Genomic DNA, 20477 nt, shown 5'->3' with positions numbered 1-20477 from the left:
TAAAGTCACTGTAAATACTGAAAACCAAATAGTACATCACCCTTTAAAGGCCAGAGGCAAGGCTGGAAAGATGGCTTTGAACTTAAGAGTACTTGGCTGCTCTTGAGTAGAGGACTTGGATTTGGTTCCCAGCGACCATATTAAATTGCTCACAACCACCTGTAACTCCAGCTTCAGGGCCTCCGACACCCTCTTCTGGCCTCAGCAGGCACTGCACCTACATACACATACACATAAATAAAAATCTTAAAGGCTAGAAGCAAAAACAAAAAAACATGTCAACATAGTTGCTGGACATTGGTCCAATACAACTGGTGTCCATTTCTTCACCAACAGAGACCTCCATCCCCTCCCCAGTTAGTGATACTGAGTATCTGATCCATGCACCCTAAGAACTCCAGGTATGTTGATGCAGTTAGCTGGCCCCAGGCCGATGAGAAGGGGACTACAAAGCTTTTGTTTTCCAGTCTGGCAGCTCTTCCTTTTTATGGCTGAGTATGAGGTAATCGAATAGATTACACATTGTCGACTGTGTCAAAATATGTATTCACATAGATTACACGGTCAGTCTATTGCCACACAGAGGTCCTCCCTGCCCCTTAGATTTATAATGTTCAGTGAGAAGGAGAATAACAAAGACCAAATATAGGCCAGTGAGAGATGGATCAGCTGGCAAAAGATGCCCGGCAACGTGAATTCAACCCCCAGGGCCCACACAGCAGAAAGAGAGAATGGACAACCACTAAGCTGTCTTCCTGACTTCCACGTGCAAGCCATGGTACCCATGTGCTCTCACACATCAAGACAAAACTGGTAAGGAATGACAGGAAGACAGGGAAGTTTTTAAATATTTAAAAGTTCTTTGTACATACGAAGATTGACTTGATTTCATAGGTATTAGGGCAGTACCTATGGAGGACAGAGAGAGCATCAGATCCCCAGGAACTAGAGTTATAGGTGGTTGGGAGCCATCCAATATTGATTCTGGGGCCTGAACTAAGGGTCCTCTGGAAAAGCAGCAAGCTCTCTTAACCACTGAGCCATCCCTCCAGACCCTATATGTGTATATATTTTATGTTCAGCGTATACATTCATACACCCATATTCTTTCTCACCCATATCCCAATGCACTATTCCTCTTTATTCTCCTGGACACATTCATTTCTTATTTTCATGACATTCATGCATACACAATTGTATGTATCTATATAAAATTCTGGGCTGGCTGGTGAGATTGCCACCAAGCCTTGGTGATCTTCGCCTGGGTCCTTAGAGCCATGTGGTAAAAGAGTAAACTCAGTTGTCCTCTGACTAACACACTGTGCCCCCCATACATGCGCATAATAAATGAAACGAGCTTTTAAATAAGTGTGAGGCTGGCCGGGCAGTGATGGTACACACTTTTAATCCCAGCACTCGGGAGGCAGAGGCAGGTGGATCTCTCAGTTTGAGGCCAGCCTGGTCTACAGAGTGGAGTTCCAGGATAGCCAAGGCTACACAGAGAAACCCTGTCTCAAAGTGTGAGGCTGGAGAGATGGCTCAGCAGTTAAAGACCTGTTGCTCTTCCAGAGAACATGGGTTTAGATACCAGCACCCACATTGGGCATCTCATAATCCCCTCTAACTCCAGCTCCAGAGAATCTAATGCCCTCTTCTGGTCTTCCTGGGCACCCGCACAACATGCACATAGATACGGACATGCACACATACACATGAACATTTTTTTTAATTTTTTGGTTTTTCAAGACAAGGTTTCTCTGTATAGCCTGGAACTCACTCTGTAGACCAGGCTGGCCTGGAACTCACAGAGATCTGCCTGCCTCTGCCTCCCGAGTGCTGGGATTAAAAGCATGCACCGCCGGGCGGTGGTGGCGCACGCCTTTAATCCCAGCACTCGGGAGGCAGAGCCAGGCGGATCTCTGTGAGTTCGAGGCCAGCCTGGACTACCAAGTGAGTTCCAGGAAAGGCGCAAAGCTACACAGAGAAACCCTGTCTCGAAAAACCAAAAAAAAAAAAAAAAAAAAAAAAGCATGCACCACTGCCCAGCCGCATAACCATTTTTAAATAATTAAAAAATTTAATTTAGATCTAGGAACCACAAATGAAATTGGCTCAATTCACTTAATATACTTGTCTCTGGTTGCTTCTGTTTTCCTACAAATGATGTAACTCCATTCTTCCTGATGGCTGAAAAATTCTCCATTCACTGCATGCACATTTTCCATATCAATTCCTCAATCGCTGGACACTCTGGTTGGTTCTGTAGTTTAGGCATCGTTAGTGGTACTGTGGTAAAGGTTGGTGTGTGAGTGGGGGGGGGGGGCCATAAGAATGGACCTCATGGTTGCCTCTATTGGGGGGGGGGGGGCTCTCCTTGCAGACTGGACGGCTGTGACCTCACATCTGTCAGCTGCCAGGTTCTGGCCTCAGCCCTTCTCAGCAACCGGACCTTGACTCACCTGTGCCTGTCAAACAACAGCCTGAGGGCTGAAGAAGTGAGACAGCTGTGTCAGTTCATTCGACATCCAGAATGTGCTCTGCAGAGACTGATGTGAGTCTGGGTCGGTTCTCTGGGAGGATGCCACAGCTTTGAGACTCGTAGGGTTATCCGTTCTAAGAGGGAGTGACGGGGGCGCCAACTGGAGCCATGGTGTGTGGTAGGAACGGCATCCTGCGGTATACTTGTTAACTTTCCTGTTGCTGCGTTATAACACCCTGACCAAAAGCAACTTAACGGAGTTTATTTTAGCTTGTGGCTCCAGAGGGATAGAGTCCAGCATGGTGGGCGAGGCTTGGCAACAGTCATAAAAAACACAATGGCAGGATCAGGAAGCGGCTGGGTACATGTTTATACACACACAGGAAGCGGCAAGAACAGGAAGTGAGATGAGGTTCAGCACTGACATGCCTCCTCCAGCAAGGCTCCATCTCCTAATGGTTCCGCGACCTCCCTAAAGAGCGCCCCCAACTGGGAACGAGTGTTCAAACACAAGCCTTGGGGAGGACATTTCATATTCAACCCACCACGCCTGGTTCTAGGACCCTCCTTGGTATAAAGACCATTTTGTTACCGCCACTTGTGTAAATGTTTTTAAGATGACTCCAGGCTTTTATTATGTATATGTAGGGGTGGGGATGAATGCCCCAGCACACACAGGCAGGTCACAGGGCCAGTTGCAGGAGTTGGTTCTCCCCTTCCATGTGGGTCCCAGGATCAAACTCAAATCATGAGGCTTGGTGCCTTTACCCACTGAGGCATCTCATCAGCCCTCAAGATTTTTTTCTAAATACTGTAACCTTTATTTTTTAATTTGTGTGTATACATACAGGTGTGTTTGTGTGTGTGTGTGTGTGTGTGTGTGTGTGTGTGTACAGGGGGTGTGTGTATATAGAGGTGTGTGTATGTGTATACAGGTGTGTGTGTGTGTATATATATATATATATGGGTGTGTGTGTATATATACAGCTGTGTGTATATATATAGGGGTGTGTGTGTATATATACAGCTGTGTGTATATATATACAGCTCTGTGTGTGTGTGTGTGCACTTGCATGTAGAGGCCAAAAGTTGCTCCATCTTCTATATGAAGGCAGGCTCTCTCTCTTGAACCCAGCTTGCTAATTCAACTAGACTAGCCGGCCAGCTGGCTCAGGGGATCTCCGTCTCGGCCTCCCACCCCCTCAGATTGCAAGAGGGTCACCAAGCGCCCCACCCCCACATTTATATGGATCCCTGGGATCTGAACTCGGGTCCCTGTGCTTGCAGGGCCGACGCTTTACCCCACTGAGCCATCTTAGTTACTGGTAATACAGGGTGGAAGGGCATGGTGCGTGTCTGTACAGAGCTGAGCATCTGTGTGTGAGGACTGATGGAGATTCCTAGGGAAGCTGGGCAGACAGCCCAGTGGTAAAGGGCCTGCCGACGCGCACGAGGACCTCCGTTCAGATCCCCTGAACTCACATCATAATTAAAACAGATGATTGGTTCACCATTATAGTCCCAGTGCTGAGACGCAGGAGACACAGGCCCAGCCTGGGGCTGGCTAGCCAGCCAGCCTCACTGCATCAGCAGCAAATTAGAGGCCTTGTCCCCCAAAACGAGGTAGGGTTGGGCTGAGAGATGATGGCTCAGCAGTTAAGAGCACTTGCTGATTTGGGAACCCAGGTTCAGTTCCCAGCCCCCCAATGGAGTCACAACCATCCGTAACTTCAGTTCCGGGGATCTCGGACCCTCTTTTGGCCTCTGTGGGCACTGTGCATGCACATGGTAAATATGTGTATTGCATCCAGACACTTAGACATATAAACTAAAAATCTTTAGAACTGTAAGTGGATCACTCATGAGAAGCAACTAGGTGGCCTCCACACATATGCGCACACAGAGCATAGACACACACACACACACCCCTGACAAGACTGTTCGAGGTAGATGTAGATGATTCAGCTAAGGCCACAAATACACAATATGGGAGGCTCCTAGGGAGGCCGCACACGGGGGCTGCAATGGGAACAGCATTCTCCGTGGCTGTTGTGTGGCCATGTTTCCACGTAGATGTTTTTAAAACTGCTGTTGGCTTTAGCCATCTGAGGCCTGACAAAGAGAATGAGAGCTTCTTGTTACTCAGATCAAAGGAGTTTGCCTACCCTGGTTATTGGGGGCGGCGGGGGGCGGGGCTTATGTCCTGCTGCTTATTCCCTTTGAACAATTAGTCCACCAATGACTTCTTGTGAATAAAACATACGGTGTGGAGTAGTGGGTAAAGGAGCTTGCCGCCAAGCCTGATGACTTGACTCCAATCCCCAGGACCCACATGGTGGAGGGAGAGAGCCAAGTGTCACAAGTTATCCTCTGACGTTCACACACACACACACACACACACACACACACACACACACACACACACACACACACACTCTGCAGCATGCACTCGCTGACACACATAATGTAATTTGGAAACACGTACATGCCTCTGTCATCAACCAGGAAGCGTGTGAAGGTAACTTTAGCCTGGTGGGGTGGTGTTTTACTTACAGCTACAATATTCAGGATGTGGAGGCAGGAATGTTCTAGGTCATCCTCATCTACAAAGTGAGTCCCAGCCAGCCTGGCCTACTGAGACCCCGTCTCAAAAATGTAAAATAGAAGCCTCAGCAGGTGAAGGCGCTCGCTGCCAAGTCTAACAATGTGAGTGTGATCCCTGGGACTGGTATGGTGCAAGGAGAGAACCAACTTCCACTAGTTGTCCTCTGACCTCCATTCATGCACCTTGGCATATGTGCAGTCACACACACACACACACACACACACACACACACACACACACACACACTCACACACTCACAGTAATTTAAAATTAGATTCTATGAAAATATTTATAATAAAATATTCCTGTTTATTCTATTACACAGGAGAAATAATAATGCAGGAGGGTTGGAGAATCTGTGTGCCTGCATGTGTGTGTGTGTGTACGTGCGCGCGCGCACACACACACGCGCGCACACACGCGCAAACACACCTGCCACAGCATGCATATGGGCGGCAGAGAAGGTAGCAGTAGGTTATCTCCTTCCACCAGGCAGTTCCCAGAGAACGATTTCAGGTTGAAGTTCTCGGCCTTGATGACAAGCACTTATACCTGCTTGTACCATCCTGCTGGCCCGGTCAGAGTTCTACTCGCTTCCAGTATGGCCCAATGCTAATCGTTCTCCCAGTAACTGCCAAGTGCTTTAACCTACCCACCACGGAAGGCTGATAGCAAAGGCCAACGTAAATATGAACCCCATTCTACAGAAGAGTAAACTGAGGCAGAGAGGTGTCTCTTATCCAAGGCTGTGTGTGCCGTGTGTGTGCAGTGCCCATCCTGTCCTCTTCCCGTCTGTGTCCCCATAGACTGAACCAGTGCGGCCTCAAAGGAGATGCCTACGGTTTCCTGGCGCTGATGCTTATCAACAACAGAAAGCTGACCCACCTGAGCCTGACCATGAACCCCATGGAGGATGGCGGGGTGAAGCTTCTGTGTGATGCTCTCCGGGAGCCGATGTGTCACCTCCAAGAGCTGGAGTGAGTGGGCAGTGGTGTTTGAGGGGCATCCCTACCGCCCAGGTTTCTAGAAGGCGAGAGAGATGGACAGGGAGACACGAGAAGTTTAATTCTATGGTTAAGTGCTCAGGCTTCTGGGAACCACACTAGCTGTGTAAAGTGATGTGTTGAGTCGACAGCATTGAGGGAAGGAAGGAATGACTGAACAGGAGCCCTGAGGTAGGATTACGAGTTCAGGGTCAACCTTGATCCCTTAAGGTCTGTTCATTTCTTCAGAGATTATTTGGTTTGGTGGGGCTTTTTTGTTCGGTTGGTTGGGTTTTGGTTTTGGTTTTATGGTTTCTGTTTGTGGTGCTCCAGGCATGGAACTAAGATCCTTGTATGTGCACTCTACCACTGAGCCACACCCCCAGCCCCTCACTGGGGGATTCTAGGCAGGTGTTCTACCACTGAGCCATGCCCCCCCAGCCTAGTATACAGTCATTTTTCCAAAGATGCCTCCATTCATCCATACCCACTCCACCGCTGTCTCCCAGACTAATGTGCCATCCACTCTGTGCCATTCATGAGAGTAGACAGAAAGGCCATCTCTTGGGGATGGAGGGATGGCTTCGTGGATACAGCGCCTGCTGAGCAAACATGAAGAGCTGGCACTGAGATTTACAGAATTCATGTCGAAGCCCCCTGCACATGTTTGTAACCCCAACACTAAGGGAGGAGGCGGCCAAGCAGATCCCGGGGGTTCACTGGCCAGCAAGTCCCTCTAAAATGACAAGTTTAAGGCACAGCGAGAGTATTCCTGAGGTGTCGATCTCTGGACTCTACACAGGCATGCACAGGTGTGGATACACCCATACCCACCCATGCCTGTGCACACCTGCATACGCCACACACAGAATAAAGACCATCTCTCTTTAAATTACATGTGTTTATTTTCTTATTTGGAGTGAGGGCCTTTATGGGCAACAATGCCCACTTGGAGGTCAGAAGACAGCTTACAGGACTCAGTTCTACCTTCAACCACATGGTTCCAGGGGCTCAAACTTAGGATGATCACTGGTGGTGGCAAATACCTTCATCCACTGAACCATCTCGCTGACCCCAAGACAGTCTCTTAGAAGAAAATAAAGGCAGTGTTTCTGAATGTTTCTGAATATTATTCCCACCGTAGTCCTTCCCCACCGAAGGACATGGATTTCCCGTGTCTCCTGCAGACTAGTGGGCTGCCAGCTCACAGAGGATTGCTGCGAAGATCTGGCCTGCGTGATCACAGCCAACAAGCACTTGAAGAGCTTGGATCTCGGTAACAACGCCCTGGGTGACGTCGGAGTCATAGCCCTGTGCAAGGGACTGAGGCATAGTGACAGCTCCCTGAGGAGACTTGGGTAATTTCTTGGGGGTCACGTCTTTGAGGACATGAGCATGACACCAGGGTGGTGGTGTGATGTTAAGGACCTTTGTGGAGTTGTGGGTCTGGGTGTCAGATACTCATTGAACTTCCCTTCTGTGACGGGCATGGTGCTGGGTGCTGGGTGGTGGAAACAGAGACAGCTAAGACCTTGGTGGTGCAGCACATGGAATCTAGCAAGAATGAACCCAAAGCAGCCAGTTACACCGGTGGTCCTTAAGACGTTCGTGTCTCAACCACCTGGGAAGCCTCTTAGCCCAGAGTGCTACCCAGATGCGGTGACTCACACCCGTCATTCTAGCACACAATAGGATGAAGTAGGAGGATCACCTTGAGTTTGAGGCCAGTCTGGGCTATGCTGTGAGGTTCTCTGAGATCCTAACACACGCATGCACACGTGCATGCTCCCACAGACACATGAGATACACATACATAAAAATAAACTTTTTTTAAATACTAGAATATGGGCCAGTGAGATGGCTCAACATAAAGGCTCCCAACAACCCAAGTTCCGATGTTGGGATTCAAATGATATGAGAAAAGCAACTGTAGTAAATTGTCCTTTGACCTTCGCACATGCACCCCAGCAAGCATACACACGCACGCATGCATGCACAAAACAAGTGCAACTTTTTAAATATCAGAACACTCTGATATACCATCATCAATTGATTTTTCTTCCTTTAGAGGCGGAATCTTTCTGTGCAGCCCAAGTGGCCTGGACCTTACGATCTTCCTGGCTCAGCCTTTTGAGTGTGAGGATTACAGGCGTGTGCTGCCATGCCCAGCTCCGCGGTGGTTTAATCTTTTTATTTAAAATGTGCCGCATGTGCATATGTGTGTGCGCCTGCATGTGTTTATTTGCATCACAAGCACGTGTGTACCCAGCAAGGCCAGAAGGAAGGCATCAGATCTCCCAGAGCCAGAGTTACAGGCTGCTGTCAGCCGCCTGGTGGTGGGTGCTGATATCCAAGCCTGGGTCCTCTGCAAGAGCAGCAAATGCTTTCAACCACTGAGCCATCTCTCCAGCCCCTTGTCAATGATATCCTCTGGCATGCTGCTCTTCTTGGGATAAAGCCCTAAAATTTTTATTGCCATACATTCATCCTACATAATATTGGGTTTCACAGGGACATTTTCATACAAATACATATAATGTACTTTGACCAAGTTTACACACACACACACACACACACACACACACACACACACACCCCTCTGAAGCTTCTCCTCTCTCATCCCCCACCCCATCCCATCCGTCCCCTTCATTCCCCTAGACAACTTCACATCTACTTTTAGAGGCATGTATGACTTTATGTATCTACTTACAATCTGGGCTCCAAGACCAAGAGAAAACAATGCATTATTTCTTTCCAAGTCTGACTTAATTCATTTAACATGCTAATCTCCAGTTTTATCCATTTTCCTAGAATGCTAAACCTTCAGAGTTTTCCATTTCATCTCATAATGTCATAGTCTCTGGCTAAGTTCTGACTGTCTAGACATGGTTATCTGTTAAGGGTCCTCCCACGGTATCCATGTGGCTTCTGGGGCATCATGTGCATGTCTGGACATCCTGCCTCCCTCATGCAGCACCTCATCTTTGAGTTGCTGGTGCAATATCATTTTGGGGGGGCAAGGGGAGAAGGGTTTCTAGACAGGGTTTCTCTGTGTGGTCCTGGCTGTCCTAGAACTCACTCTGTAGACCAGGCTGGCCTCAGACTCAGAGATCTGCCTGCCTTTGCCTCCCAAGAGCTGGGATTAAAGGCGTGGGCCACCACCACCAGGCACAGTATCACTTATTAATCAGCGAGTATTTCTGTGTTCCTTGTGTCGCCTGTTGTATTCCCTATTTCAGTGTCTCTAGACATTTTCACAAAGACAGTTTGCGGTGTACCCAGCAGCTCTCAGAACCAGAACCAGAACTTAGAATTGGGAATGTTCGAGCTCCTCCACCAGAGCAAACTCTGGGGAGGGAGAGAGCCCCACTCACCGTTTTTAAACATTGGGTTGAAACACTTACGGGCTGAATGAAGGATCCACCACTGATGGTTCTTCCCTGGGCTTCCGGGTAGGTTGGAGGCATGCGGGTTGACTTCCGAATGCTGTGAGGCACTGTCACTGGCCCTGTCTTCCAACCGGCGTCTTGCCAGCCTAAACCTAATAAAGAATGACTTCAGTACGTCGGGGATGTTGAAGCTGTGCTCTGCATTCCTGCATTCTACCTGTAATCTGCGGATAATTGGGTAAGTCAGCCCAGATGAGGTTGATGGTGAGATGGCTCCGTGGAGCGACTTCCCCAGGTAATAGCCAGGAGCTTTATCCAAAGCACAAGTTTTATCACATGGATATAAATGCAAAAGGCCAAGGAGCGACTCTAGGGATGCAGCATGCCACTGAAGGTAGGCAGGGAGAGGATGGTGGACTGGGAACCTGGCTGGGTGAGGTTGGCAATCTCTACCTAAACATGTCACAAGGCACATGCATAAACAAGCCCAAAGGGCCAGCTGGAGCCACGCAGTGGTGGCGCACACTTTTAATCCCAGCACTCAGGAGGCAGAGGCAGGCGGATCTCTGAGTTCCAGGCCAGCCTGGTCTACAGAGTGAGTTCCAGGACAGCCAGGGCTACACAGAGAAACCCTGTCTTGGAAAAAAAAAACAATTAAGAAACCCAGCCACTTGTACCAGTGAGGCACAAGGCACAGCGGTCTCTGACTTAGCCGTTGTCTGTGAATTGTGTCCCACACAAGCCCGAGGGTTGAGAGTTCTGTTGCCTAGAACCCATGTGAAAGCCAGATGTGGTGGTGCACACACCTGCAGTTCTAGCACTGGGGAGACAGAGACCAGAAGAGCCTGGAGTAGTTCATTGGTCGGTCAGCCTGTCTAGCCAATCAGCAAGCTCTAGGTTTAGGGAGTTTGTCTCAAAGTTAAGAATGATGTAGAAAGACAAATGACAATGATCACCTGCGGGCTGGAGAGATGGCTCAGAGGTCCTGAGTTCAATTCCCAGCAACCACATGGTGGCTCACAACCATCTGTAATGAGATCTGGTGCCCTCTTCTGGCTTGCAGACGTACATGCAGGCAGAACACTGTATATATAATCAATAAATCTTTAAAAAAGAGAGACAATGTATCACCTGAACACTCGAGGCTGTGTGCACACATACACACAAAACACATCTACAACACAACACACATACACACATATGCACACACGCATGTACCACTCTAATTGAGAGTTCTCAAACAGGTTTGTTAGTCCTTGATTTGGCTTCCAGGACATCTGGGGAAGAGGGGAACAAGTCCAAGATGGGTCCTAGTGTGACAGTCCCTTTCTTCCCAGCCTGTGGAAGCAGCAGTACTATGCCCAGGTGAGAAGGCAGCTGGAGGAATTGCAGTGTATCAAGCCCCACATGGTGATTGATGGTGACTGGTATTCCTTTGACGACGACGACGATGACCGTAACTGGTGGAAAAACTGAAGACATGAGTCCCCTTCTGCCCCGGATCCTAGGACCTCCGTGTCTGGGAACTGTTTGTTCCACCTCGGACAATGTAGCAGGAATAAAATAAACACTTAGCATTTGGAAAAGCATCAAGGTGGTCATGTTGATCAGTGGGCGTATGATGTAAGGGCGGAGACGGGATGGGGGAGATGGCTCAGTTGGTAAAGGGCTTACCGTGCCCTTCGATACACAGGTGTGCTGGCATGTGCTCGTAATCCCAGCACTGGGGGATGGAGAAACAAGATTCTGACAAAATCAACTGAAGGGGAGGAAGGATTGGTATTTGGCTAATGGTTCAAGAGGAGATAGTCCATCGTGTCAGGGAAGATGTGTCACATCACACCCACACTCAGGAAGTAGAGAGGGATGGATGTGTAACGCTGCTTAACCCCCTTTTTCCATTTGTACCATCGGGATGGATGGTGCCGCCTATAATGGGGTGAGGCTTCCCATCTGGTGTAGTTGTTAGTTTTCTGTTGCTGTAATCAACGCCGGAACCAACTTGTGGAGGAAAGGGTTTATTGGACATTTCCACGTCACAGTCCGTGACTGAGGAAAGTCAGGGCAGGAGCTGGAGCAGAGGCCATGCAGGAATGCTTTTACTGGCTGGCTCTTCATGGCTTGCTCAGCTGGCTTCCTTATACAACCAGGACTCCATTCCTATGGGTGGCACTGCCCACAGTAGGTTGGGCCCTTCTCCATGAATCACCAATCAAGAAAACGTCCCACAGGCCAATTTGATGGACGCCTTGTCCCAGCTGACTTTTTCTTCTTCCCAAGTAACCTGGCTTGTGTCAAGCTGACAAATGAGCACACTACCTCAACATAATCAACACAGTCCCCCAGACACTGGACCCCAGGTGATTTTAGGTTCTGTCAAGTTGATAACACTAACCCTCACGGGGAGGAGACAGAGGATCCCTGGAGCTCACTGGCTGGCCAACCTAGCCTACTTGGAGAATTCCAGGACAATGAGGTACTATCTCAAAAAAAAAAAATACAGAAAGGTAGACAGCACTTGAGGAATAATACCCAAGGTGGTTCTCTGGGCCCTACACACACATTCAGAGCAGAGGTGGAGGAGGATTGGCCTCCATTCATGAAGGTGCTGGTTGAAGCACACACACCTATCAAAGGGCGGTGAGACTCACTCAACGTCCATGCTAGTGAGCCAGCATGTTCTGCCACTTCCTGATTGGCTGATTTTCCAAAGCCAAGAGCAGCCATTGGTCGGCATGCAGGAGCATGGTCACCTGCAAATTTGTCCTGTGTCTATTGGCTAGATTTAAGCCTGTTTGTATAGCTCCTTGTTGCCAGGAATACAGAGCAAATATCCCAACCACGAGAGGGCTGGGATGAAGCGTGGTAGGCAGAGCACTTGCCTAGCATGCAGGAAGCCCTGGCTCATCCCCAGCACCACATAACCCATGCATAGCCATTGGTGCATGCCTGCAATCCGTTTCTCTTCCCTTCCCCCATCCTGCTAAGACACTCCATCTGGGACTAGGGAAGACAGCTGAGCAGTTAAGCTCTTGCCATGCACGTGTGAAGACCAGGATGAGGGCTAGGCATGGTTGCCTTCCCAGCCTCCAGAATCCGGGACAAGGGGTTCCCAGAGCAAGCTGCCTAGCAAAACTGGCCATATCCATGAGCTCTAGGCTTGACTGAGACCCTGTCTCAGTAAGGTGAGAAAGCAATGGAGTGTGACTTCCCAAAGTCAACCTCCGGCCTCTACACGCACACTCACACACAAGTATGTGTGTTTACGTACATGTGCACAGCACACATGGAAAGTCAACGCTTCATCCCCCTCCCCCCCTGCAGACCAGTGTTCTCAACCTTCCTGATGCTGCAATCCTTTAGCGCAGTTCCCCAACCGTAAAATTATTTTGTTGCCACTTAACTGTAATTTTGCTATTGTTATAAATTGTAAAGATCTGATGTGCAGCATATTTGATCTGCGACCCCCAGAGGGGTCGAAACCCACAGGTTGAGAACGGCTGATCTCCTGCGATGCATATGTACACTTCATCTCTCTACAGACCTTCACAGCACCTTGGAAGTACTTTGTCCTCATCTTACAGATAAGGAAGTTGAGGCAATGGGATGCCTGAGCATTCCCATGGAGTGGGTAGTAGAGCCGTCACTCAAACCCAGTCAATCTACTTCTGGGTGCCATTGTCATGCCAGGAATGTCCAGAAAGCATTCGGCCCCTTCCACGTGCCTCAAACGGCTTTGTTTGGAGCCCCGTTATTCAGGCAGCATTTCTGAAGCCTGAGAATGTTCTAGGCTTGTTCCTGTGTGTGTGTGTGTGTGTGTGTGTGTGTGTGTGTGTGTGTGTGTGTGTGTGCCTAAAAGTTGCCAGGCATAGTGGGGCACACCTTTGATCCCAGTATTTGGGAGGGCAGAGTCAGGCAGATCTCTGTGGGTCTGAGGCCAGGCTGGTCTACATAGTTCTAGGACGGCAGAGCTACATAATGAGACACTGTCTTGGAAAGGAAAAAAAAAGCCTAAAAGTCAGGTGACTGGCCTGACTTCCCTACCAACCCTTCGAATGAGAGTGAAAAGCTTATTTCTGGGAGGTGGGAGCAAGATGGCCCAGTGGGTACAGGCACTTGTCACCAAGACTGGCAACATGAGTTAGATCCCTAAGACTCAGATGAGGAAAAGGGAGACCCGAGTCCCCAAGTTATCCTCTGACCTGCACACATGCACTGTGACATGAGCACATGTATTCACACACAAGTATTTAAGTTTTTCCAGAAGCACACAGTTATTCTGTGCTGGTACTATTAGCGCTGTGCCTACTGGGGCTTCTTTGCAAGAACGCCTCTCCCGTCCTGGGAGATTTCACACCCAGACTTTTGGCCAATGTGACCTGATCTGTGAGGAGACTGGGGGGGTAGAAGGGGCCATAGTGGTTCCCCACAGGCTAGGGAAATGTCAATCCTTCGGGATGCTTTTGGCCACCTTGACCATCTGACAGACAGATACAACATATTTTTTGTCTTGCCTACTTTTTTATATGCAATACTTTTTACTTGATTTTATTTTTTTTTTTAAACTCTGCACCTACTTCTGCTGACAGGTACCTATCACTGCTCCTCGGATTTTTATCAAGTTGACACGTGCTAGAGTTGTCTAGGATGGGTCTGAGGTGGTTTTTGCCTTGATGTGTAGATGCGTACCACATGTGGACCTGATGCCTTCAGGCAGAGGTCAGAAGAAGGCATCAGACCCAGCAGGGAAGACGGGAGAATCTTAAGATCAAGGTCAGCCTCAGCTGTGTAATGTTCAAAGCTAGACTGGGATACATGCGAAATCTGGGGGGGGGGGGGAATCCCAGAGTAGAGTGTGGTAGCGACTGATCTGTATGGTCTCCAACAGCTGTGTATTATATGGACAGGTAGAGGTCCTGCACTGTCACAGTCTTACAGCTCGTCACACCTACAAGGACAGATGCAAAAATAACCTCCGGGGGTGGGGGCTAGAAAGATCGCTCGGTGGTTAGAGCACCAGCCGCTCTTCTAACAGACCCGAGTTCGATTCCCAGCACCCAGATAGTGACTCACAACTGTCTATAACTGCTGTTCCAGGGGACCCGCTGCCCCTTTCTGGCCTGCAAGGGCACCAGGCATGCACATGGTGCCCAGACATGCATGGAGGCAGAATGCCCATACATATAAAATTAAAATGTTAATTTAAAAGATTAAGACCTTGTCTCAAAAACACAGCGCAAGTTCTGCAGAGCCACGGGATAAAAGAAGCCTGACAGCCGAGGGCCAAGGGTTCCAGCACTCAAGCTACTTCCCCGCCTGTCTGTGGAGAGCAGTGAGGGGTCCAGCAGGAGAGCCCTGAAGTTCAAGTGGCTTGGCTTTGGGCTGCTGCTGAACCTGGGGAACTAAAACCACCCTCACAAATCAGACAAACTCTGAAATGTTAAAGGTTCTCAACAACTGATGCTCAGAGTAAGCCCCAAATGTTGACTTTCTGGTTTTCACATTTTTTTTTCCTTTGCAAAGGGAGAGCCGTGGAGGACACACTCACCTTGGTGAGTGTGGTGACATTGCACTGAGCAGGGTCTCTGGACGGGGCAAGGCTGGGAGATGCCAATTCTTTGCATTGTGTATACGAGTGCAGATGCCCTCAGAGGCCAGAGGTGTTTGGTCCCCTGGAGCTGGAGTTAGAGGAGCTTGTAAGCTACCGATGTGGGTGCTGGGGTCTGGTGTCCTGTGCAAGAGCAGTAAGTGCTCTTAACCACTGAGCCATCTCTCCAGCCAATCTTCTTCACGTTTTATTGTAGATCTCAGCTTAGGTCACTTTTCTTGTCTCTGCCTGCCTTGTCACACCCTGCAGATTGGTGAAGCGGTGTACGCAGCTGAAGCCATTGAAAAGTTTCCTGGGCCTTTCAAGGGGATAGACCGTTTCAGGTTCCCTTTCATCCCTGTAGTCTCTTACGCTCTTGATGTTCTCTCAATGCACACCAGGTGGCAGTAGAGCACCATGTCTCAGCAGGGAGGCCCGGGAGGAGAGGAAGGTGCCTCTCCTTTGCTCCTGGTAGGTTACCAGACACTGGGTCTACCTGCTTCTTTGTTAAGGGGCTTCCTGCCCACTGAAGAATGCAGGAAAGCATGCCTGGCTTCCATACACCACATGCCCACAGGAAGACTCACCAGCTCCAGCTGCAGCAGCCAGAATTGTCACTAGACATTGGAGGCATAATCTCCCATAATTGGAGGCATAATCTATATTATTCCTGGAAATCTCAGTAGCACCCAATGGCTTTCCCTTTACCCTTGCAGAGTACTGATTCAGATACAGTCTGTCACGAGGTTTCTGCTAATCTCCGACGCTGTCGTGGGGGAAGTAACAGCCCTTTGGGATTGTCTGTCCTTGGCAAAGCTGATCCATGTTGTAAGTTGTCTGGTGTCTTCACTCCTTTTGGTGGGATATTCCATTGTGTAGGGATAGATGGCCTCTCCAAGCAGGGCTGGCTCTGATGAACAAGATGCAGCCATGACTTTTTTTTTTTTTTTCAAACACCTTTGGTTTTGGTTTTGGGGGCAGGGATGTGAAAGTGAGACTAGCCAAGGCAGTAGTGGCGCACGCCTTTAATCTCAGCACTCAGGAAGCAGAGGCAGGCAGATCTCTGTGAGTTTGAGGCCAGCCTGGTCTACAGATCGAGTTCCAGGACAGACTCCTGCACACTGAAGAATGCAGGAAGCTACACAGAGAAACCCTGTCTTGGGGGGGGGGGGAGAAGAAGAAGAAGAAGAAGAAGAAGAAGAAGAAGAAGAAGAAGAAGAAGAAGAGGAAGAGGAAGAGGAAGAGGAAGAGGAAGAGGAAGAGGAAGAGGAAGAGGAAGAGGAAGAGGAAGAAGAAGAAGAAGAAGAAGAAGAAGAAGAAGAAGAAGAAGAAGAAGAAGAAGAAGAAGAAGAAGAAGAAATCAAGAGGACTGCTTTTGTGCAAGAGCTTTCTCTTTCCACTATGTGGGTCCCGGAGATGGAACTTGGGGTTGTCAGGTCTGGAGACAGGCACCTTTGTCTACTGAACCGCCTCACTGGCCTCAGCCAGGTCTTTAGAGTATAGTGGAAACTGTTAGCCAAGGCTAGACTTACTGTGCCATCTCCAAAGCCCCTAATCAGCACCTCAGTTCTCTGGGTCTGCTCGCTCCATCTGCTAAGGGACGTGACATCTAGTATGATCCAAGCAAATCACTGATGTCCATTAAACTCTCCCTTCCTAGAATCAGGCATCCACCGTGACCATGCCTCGCCTGGAGGAGGTGGGGGTGGGGGTCAGCAGTCACCGTGTGCACTGCTTGCTAAAGAGCACCATAAATAGTCTCATCTCCCCAGAGTGAGACACACACACACACACACACACACACACACACACACACACACACACACACCTCTTTCATGGGCATAGGTTCTTGCAGTGGTATTGATAAGCAGCAAGGAGCCAGAAACAAATTGTGCATCCACCAAGAATGAACTGAACCCTTTGTGTCCATGCAGGGAGACGTGTGCATGCTGGTCAAAGAAACAGACAGGGGCCCAGTCTGTGGCTCAGTTGGCAGAGGACTTGCCTAGCACACATGAAGCCCTGGATTTTACCCCCAGCACCACTTAAAACCCATCATAGTGGCATATGCTTGTGACCCCAGCACTCAGGAAGGGGAGGCAGGTTATTCTCGGCTATGTAGCAAGTTTGAGGTCAGGTTGGGATGGGGAAGGGAAAAGGGAAGAGAGAGGGAGAAAGGGGGATATAGAGGAAGAGAGATACAGAGAGGAGAGAGAAAAGGGGGAGAGAATGAGCAAGGGAGAGAGTAGGGGACAAAAATTGAGAGATGTGTACTGGCCCTTCTAGACAATCATAGATAAATGCACAGTTGATGGAAACATAGATGATGATGATAAAGATGTCATGAGCTGAGTGGGAGCTGGGGATCTAGCTCAGTGACAGAGTGTTTGCTGCAAGTGCATAAGGCCCTGGGTTGGATCCCCAGGAATGGATGACAAAGTCAGGTGAATGGGAGATACACAGTTCATATATTGGTTACTGTTAATAGATTAACTGTAGATGGTGAGTATGTGAATGATGGTGTGTAGGGCATGCTCACACTGAAAGGAATTTTATTTCTGTGTAGGAGCGTGTCGGTGTGGGCATAGACACATGTATGCTGCAGCACACACGTGGAGATCAAAGGACACCTTTGGGGAGTCCGTTCTCTCTGTCCACCGTGTGAATCCCAGGGAGTAAAGTCTGGTTGTCAGGCTTGCATGGCTAGGACTTTCACTACCGAGTTCTCACTGGCCCTGAAAAGGCAATTCTTTAAGCCCTGTAGCGTGCATTTTCCCGTATGCAGAAACCAGATGTGTCTCTGTGAGTGTGTGGCATGAAAGCAGAAGGGGACTGTTTGTAGGACTGTAGGAACTAACCAGAGAGGTGGAAGAAGAGGTCGGGGAGGGTAGGGGCAAATATGAGCAAAGTACAAATACGTGTCATAGTGAGACGTGTGCATTAAAATTATGTGTATGTACGTGTGTGCTCACATGTGCACTAACGTGAGTGCAGGTGCCTGCAGAGACCATAAAAGTGCATCAGATACCCTGGAGCTGGAGTTACAAGCAATTGTGAGCTGCTTGATGTAGGTGCTGGGAACTAAACCCGGGTCCTCCACAGGAGCAAGAAGTGCTTTGAACCACAGAGCCATGTCTCTGCCCCAGGGACACATTGCTTTTTTGGCTGTGTGAGGCAGCACACATCTGCAGTCTCAACACTGGGAGGTGGAGGTAGGAGGGTCAGTTGATGGTCATCGTCAACCACATAGCAGGTTCCAGGTTAGCCTGGACTACATGACACCATGGAGTCTCAATATATATATGTATCTATAGATAGATAGATAGATAGATATAGGTAGATAGACAGACGGATAGATAGATAGATAGATAGATAGATAGATAGATAGATAGATAGATAGACATAGGTAGATAGACATAGGTAGATAGATAGACAGACGGATAGATAGATAGATAGATAGATAGATAGATAGATAGATAGATGATAGATAGATAGATAGATAGATAGACATAGGTAGATAGATAGACAGACGGATAGATAGATAGATAGATAGATAGATAGATAGATAGATAGATAGATATTGTACACTAACATTTTTTTAAAAGCCCTATTTTTGTACTAGGTATTGTTCAAGGATGGTGCATGGAGTAAGGACTCTAGAAGCTGCCACAGGAGGAATTTATTAGCATTTCCTCCAAGTACCCATGACTTTACAAAAAAATCTTACTGTGACCAAACATTAATTCCTTGCCCAAATTCCCTCAGTATAGCTCCCATCAGCCCAAATAATTATATCCATCAAAACAGTGTGGGCTGATGAGACGTCTCAGCAAGTGAAGGCACCCACCTCCAAGACCACCCACCTGAGCTGGATCCTCAGAACCCACATGGTGGAAGTCAAGAAATGGCTCCTGCAGCTCTCCTCTGACTGCCATGTGCGAATGAATGTGCACAATAAATCAATGTAAAAAAAATCAATTTACTCTGTGGGCTAGTTTTGGCAAAGCATAATATATGGACTTAGACTCGAAATGGTTAATCTCTGCTAGTCATCTCTTGAGGGAGCCTGGGCACAGTGCTTGGCCTACACTGACCTCTGTTTCCTTTGCTGGAAAATGGGATGCTGCTCCCTTAATGGGGCATAAGGTGGGTAAGAGACCAGGATGCCTGCGGACTGAGCTGGGGGCTCCACTGGGAGAACTAGAGCAGGGCTCTCTGTCCATGGTGCTGACGGGCAGGGCTTGGGCACCACACAGTGGTGGAATTCAGCATACCAGCCCCAAGATGCTCTAGGAATGGAAGGTTTCCTGGCCAAGGGAGTTCGGAAAACACTGGACACTATATCCCAAGCTGTTTCTCATGCTCTTTCCTCCTCCTCCTCCTCCTCCTCCTCCTCCTCCTCCTCCTCTCCTCCTCCTCCTCCTCCTCCTCCCGTGGTCCCCCTCCCCACCGGACAGCAGCATCCCACCCCTTACAGCCTGCTCTGCAGAGAATGTGGCTTCAGGACTAGCTTGGAACGGGTTTGGGCAGGGAAGGAAGGGGTGTGCCGTTGTCCTCTGAGAGTTTGCACACGCGTGGGGGAGGGGCACCTGGCATCGTGACACATGCCAAGCCCTGCTGTATGCGTTAGAAAACTTGAATTTGGCATGTTCCCAAGTTACTTGAGCACAGAACCCAGTTTTCTCCACACACCGCTATTCCCTCGAGCCAGTCTCCAAGACACACTGGGAAGCAGATATACATTAGGAGTGTTCCTGGGTGCACAGAGCACACAGGGATGGGAGGAGGCCGAGAAGACTCGTTCCTCTCTCCCGTGTCTGTCTGTTCTACACTCCCTGGGGCCCCTCTCTAAGCAACTCTGTCCTGCCTTACTGGTGTGTCTCCCTTCACCCCAGAGGGCAAGCTTCACGAGGGCACAGACTGGCTGTCAAAGTCACCACCGTGTTCCTGGAACTCAGCTGAGCCCCTCGTGGATAGCACATGCTCAGTAAATACAACCAAGGAGGACGACTCAGGGGAGAGTGGGGGTTTGGGGCTGTGGACTGGGGGTGGGGTGGGTGTTCTGCTTCACACTGGGATTGGGGTCAAACTGTCCGGTCCCCATGCCAGCTGTAGCAGCAGCAGCTCCACATCAAAAGCAGAGCTGGGGCTTAGATGGTTCAGTGGGTAAGGAGGCTTGCTGCCAAGCCTGCCACAAGCAGATTCCAATCCCTGGGACTCACGTGGTGGAAGGAAAACTGATGCTTGTAACTTGTCCTCCATATGTGTACACACACACACACACACACACACACAAATTTCTTAGAGAAATGCATAGCATCGTGGATACAGAGCTAACTAAATGGCTTGTACAAAAGCAAACACCAAATGATGTTCCCACTGATAACTACCTCTGTTTTCCCAAAATTGAGAAGGTTGCCCAGCCTTATTTGTC

General features: G+C 49.0%; 1 protein-coding gene across 1 annotated transcript in view; it reads left to right on the top strand.

Moving 5' to 3' along the window:
• Nlrp5 (NLR family pyrin domain containing 5) overlaps nucleotides 1-14254 on the top strand; it is a 74281-nt gene extending 60027 nt beyond the window's left edge. Inside the window, exons 8-12 of the mRNA XM_052760356.1 lie at nucleotides 2381-2551; nucleotides 5891-6061; nucleotides 7255-7425; nucleotides 9524-9694; nucleotides 10794-14254. Of these exons, the coding sequence (XP_052616316.1) occupies nucleotides 2381-2551; nucleotides 5891-6061; nucleotides 7255-7425; nucleotides 9524-9694; nucleotides 10794-10932 (823 nt within the window). The 3' untranslated portion in view covers nucleotides 10933-14254. The remainder of the gene's footprint in view (nucleotides 1-2380; nucleotides 2552-5890; nucleotides 6062-7254; nucleotides 7426-9523; nucleotides 9695-10793) is intronic.
• Nucleotides 14255-20477: the final 6223 nt, after the last annotated feature.

Source organism: Peromyscus californicus, unplaced genomic scaffold (assembly GCF_007827085.1).
Source record: "Peromyscus californicus insignis strain IS unplaced genomic scaffold, ASM782708v3 Scaffold_4__1_contigs__length_199733344, whole genome shotgun sequence".
Taxonomy (NCBI): Eukaryota; Metazoa; Chordata; class Mammalia; order Rodentia; family Cricetidae; genus Peromyscus; species Peromyscus californicus.
The sequence above is the reverse complement of the archived record's forward strand: the minus strand, read 5'-3'. Positions and strand labels throughout refer to the sequence as shown.